Source organism: Drosophila subobscura, chromosome U, assembly GCF_008121235.1.
Source record: "Drosophila subobscura isolate 14011-0131.10 chromosome U, UCBerk_Dsub_1.0, whole genome shotgun sequence".
In the NCBI taxonomy this organism is placed as follows: domain Eukaryota; kingdom Metazoa; phylum Arthropoda; class Insecta; order Diptera; family Drosophilidae; genus Drosophila; species Drosophila subobscura.
In genome coordinates this window covers 13,546,040-13,550,360 of record NC_048534.1, presented here as the reverse complement: position 1 = coordinate 13,550,360, position 4,321 = coordinate 13,546,040, and the positions used below count along the sequence as shown (strand labels likewise).

General features: G+C 44.4%; 1 protein-coding gene across 1 annotated transcript; it reads right to left on the bottom strand.

Moving 5' to 3' along the window:
- Positions 1 to 517: 517 nt before the first annotated feature.
- LOC117900153 lies at positions 518 to 1,472 on the bottom strand. The gene has a single exon (XM_034810390.1). It carries the CDS (start codon positions 1,445 to 1,447, stop codon positions 638 to 640), a length of 810 nt encoding a protein of 269 aa, XP_034666281.1. The 5' UTR covers positions 1,448 to 1,472; the 3' UTR covers positions 518 to 637.
- Between the last annotated feature and the right edge of the window lie 2,849 nt (positions 1,473 to 4,321).

Sequence of the window (4,321 nt, the reverse complement as noted above, 5' to 3'; positions counted from 1 at the left end):
TTTAGTATTTGTGCTTTTGATTATGTGACGTACTCCCACACTCACGTGGCAAACTCACACTCATACGTGGCCCTCACACGTACATATGCATCACAGGCGCATCAATTGATACACTTACAACAAATTGTTTGTACGGGAACACGTGGGCGAGGCCGTCGCCCTCCTCTACGGATTGGAAATGGAGCTGGGAATGGGGATGGGCCACTTGATTGATGGAGCCACCGACCCGAGCCATTTTAAACCAGAAAATAGGGAGTTCGCTTAGGAGTCCGCACCTTTGAATACCCTTCAAGAACGATTCGACTTTGAAGCACAAAAATATCTACGAACCATGGATATATGATTAAAGATTATGCTTAAGGGAATTGTGTAAAACAAAGGGGAAGAAACTGGACAACAATCTTCTTTACGGAAGGATATGCTTCCCTTCTGTGGGTGCAAACTTCTGGTGGTATTGGGAATATCCTTTGCTAGGGTATACTTAACAAATTGATTGTGCAGTCATTCACACCCACACGCTGGTGATTATAGTAATTTAATTTCTCCGAACAACAAAACAAATTTCAACAAGAACTTTAAACAAAGAAACAAACAAAATTGAAAAATGGAAAATTGGAAAAGGGAAGACCAAACCACCTTAACGTGGCGTGGCGCAGAATGGATTGGGTCGAGCCCGGAACGTGGTCATCTGGCGGTGCTTCTGGTAGTCCTCGCGTTCCGCACGAAGGCGCTGCTCCTCATGCTCTTGACGACGCGCCTCCTGGATCTGGGTGGTCTTGTCATTGAAGAGCTTGCGTTTCTCAATACGTTTCTCGATGGACAGGTGAAAGGGCTGCACCTGTATACGGCGCTCAGCCATGGACTGGCTGTTTAAAGGCTTCAGAGATGGACGCGCGCTTGTGGTGCTGCTGCGCGGAATGGGCTTCGCTCGGGGGTAATGTTTTTGGATGTCCATATCGAACTGCTTGAGGGACTCCTCAACCCGTTGGCGGCGCCTGTTCTCCGCTTGGATAGAGTTCTTGAGCACGTTGGGTGTGACCGGCAAGGTTATATGGTGGATGACGGTCTTGGCGGCCTGGCGCTCGTGGAACTGGCGAAAATTTGGCATTGGACGGCTGCGGAACTCCCGCTGCTTGCGCTCGTCCTCGAGGCACTTGCGCAGCTGCTGTTTCTTCTTGCCCTCGTAGATGTCCTTGAAGCGATACGCCTGGGGGGTAGTGCAGCCGGATTCCCTCTCCACGGCCACCTGCCTCTGCCAACTGGGATCCATGGCCTTGAGCAGGTTCTTGGTCAACGCCAAAGAGTGCTCCCGAGCTTGGGCGAGTATCACACTGCCCCGGCGCTGGATCTCCTTTAAAGTCATTGCCTTCTCCTCGCCGAAAACTTTCTCTTTGAAAGCCATTGGCTGGCAAATCAAGTCGGACTGATCGCCCCAGTTGCACTCCATTTTCTGATTTATTTAGTTTTGTTTTTAATTTTTTTATGATAATTTCACTGCTATTTGTGATGTGCTTCCAATACTGACTGTTTGTTGATATCGAATGGATTGTCGGGGTACTGTAAGATCCAATTAACGGCCTACTTCGAGCCCGGTGAAAATTTCATTAGAATCAGCTCGTATGAATAATGTAAAGTGTCTCGGGCTGACACTTGGACACGGCCAGCTAGGAGACGATTTTGGTATTTCCTGCAACACCATCAACCGACACCCGACATGGATGGAGAGAGGCAGAGCGGTGGGCGGTCGCAGTCGGTTGGCGCTGTCAGTTTCCTGTCCAACTGTCTGTCCCAGTCAGTCCGGGATGTCTATGTGGTGTCAATTTGATTGCAAAGGTAATTCAAATAATCTCATCATACACATTCTGGCTGTCTATCCAGCTACCTGTCTGTGGCTCTCCGTTCCCATCTCCCTACCATCCTCGTGCACATCATCAGCCTCAGCCCCCTCCCAGCTTCCTGCATTCGGGGAACACGGTGCATGACAACTTCAAAGAGACTGCTTTAAATAAATCAAATTAAATTTAACATGTTTTTTACAACAATTTTATTTTCGCCATGCGATTTTCTTGCATTTGATTAAAAGGTTCCCCATGATTCAATTGATTATCAGAGCATTTAAAAGTGTGAAAAGTATTTATTTTACTGACATCACATGAATTTTTTAACTATGTCAAAGAATAAACATTAAGACTGGGTGTGTCTCTGAGAGAACAATGAACTCCCTCAGCGTGCCGATAAGAAGCGCTGCTGCTAACCACGCCATTAACTGGAGTTGTGTTTGCTTATAATAAAAGCTTTCACACACTCTTAATAAGTCGGAAAACTTTGGTAATCCAGCAAAATGAAGTGAATGTTCGACCGGGGGAACATCTGCCATAATCCACTTGGAGGAGTTGGAAGTTCTACACAAATCACCCCGATACACCCCGACTGATTAGAGTTTTATAAATATTTACGCATGTACTCGTACATGTGTGTTCGCTACGTGGACTGGCTTCGGAGCTGATGTTTTAAAAAGCTCCTTCACGGGACCCCCACATTGCTTACCAAATAAAAGTTTTGGCCTTATATCTCTGATGGACATTGGCAAGGCAAAAAGTTAACAATGGGCAGGGCGCACTCACAGATACTCCAAAGAGACTCCGGAGGGCTGGAAGCGGAGGCGAAACTTACGGACTGATAAACGTGCCTCACAAACAGAAACCAAAAGTTATCCCCAAAACTTGCCACAAAACAAAAACTCTTTTACCCTATCTCTCTGCGATAATTGCTTCTTTAACTAGAATTTTTTCCTCTGCCACTATCGGACATGGAGGTCCTCCAGTTCCACTCCCACTCCCACTCTTATATCCCCTTTGATTAGTTTGTACAACAGGGGCGCCGGACCGGCTCTTTGTGTATTATCTTTCAGTTTGCAATTAGTGGCTCATTTAAAAGAGATTTGCAGCAGCGACTTTTACTGATTAGATAGAGTCCGGCTCCAAAAGGGCCTGACCCAGCACAGCATTCCTCTCGTAATGATTGAAATTTGAACTGTCTGGGCGTGCCTTGGGGCGGTTGTTGGGTGGAATGTGGCCTGCAGGATGCGGCATGCAACACACAATGCCGCCAGCCAAGCGAACAGGTTCACCGTGCAAAACATTAAACGCTACGACTTTTCCTCCCCACATTCTTCTCGAATCATTTAACCCGAGCGCCATTTCCATAAAACGAAATTATTAAAACTGTTCAGTCGCTCGGGTCTGGCGATGTGAGAGCTCATGTGTGTCCATGTGTGAGTTTCTGTGTTTGTGTGTTGGTGTACTCACATTTGTGTGTGCAGATCCTTACAACCCCCAAAAACTCACCCGCCCTGACATTATTATTGAGAGCATAACTACACAGAAGAGAAACTTTAAAATAAATGGCAAAATGCCTCTCGAAATATTGGAAACAAAAAAATGTTTATTCGGCCCTCAAATATGCATAAAAATTACCTTTATCGTTATTCTCTGTGCGGAATTGTTTCTGCTTTGTCGGAAATAAAATGAAAATGTATTATCGAAAGCAGAGCTGAGTGCTGATTGCCATTAGCCAAAGTTCCTTTTACATTAATTCGAGATATACATTCCACAATCAACTCTCGTCGATCAAGGTAGTTATTTGTACTTCACTTTGTGTTAATAGGAGGTCAAAGATGTCTGTATATGTGGGGGGAGCGCAGCTTTTCATCAATAATAGAACATTTGTATCTCAATAAAACAAGAGCTCGCCAGCACTCAATTGTCAAATTAAATTTGCAGCTTTAACAAATTTAAACAACAAATCAAGTGACATAAACAAGCTTTATTTAAATGTATGTCAAAGCAACGATTCCAACAGATATGTAGACATCGAGGAATTTTGCTAAAATTACTCAAATTTGCGATTCATGAATTTTTCACAATATTTCGGCCGCAAATCCTCGTCGAGCATATTTAAATGGAAATACTTGCACACATCATTTACATACCGGGGAATTTGAAATCAACAATTATTCATCAATGTGCTAATGCCAGAGGAGGAGAAAAATCGACCAAAATCAAACGGACTCAGTTGAATGGCGGACTCGTAAATGAATGAGTCGGAATGAAATGTGCCAGGACATCAATTAATGAATATGCGACAGCGACCATATTGTCAATCATAATTATTGATTGTCTATTACGACTTTAATTTATGCATGCCGAGCCGAAAGTGTTCGTGCTGAAAGGCGATAAAGAATCGATTAAAATGTTTGTTGGGGACATCCATTCGCCGTTTATGGGAATGGACCTCGAACTACTTTTGATAGACGGCTGAC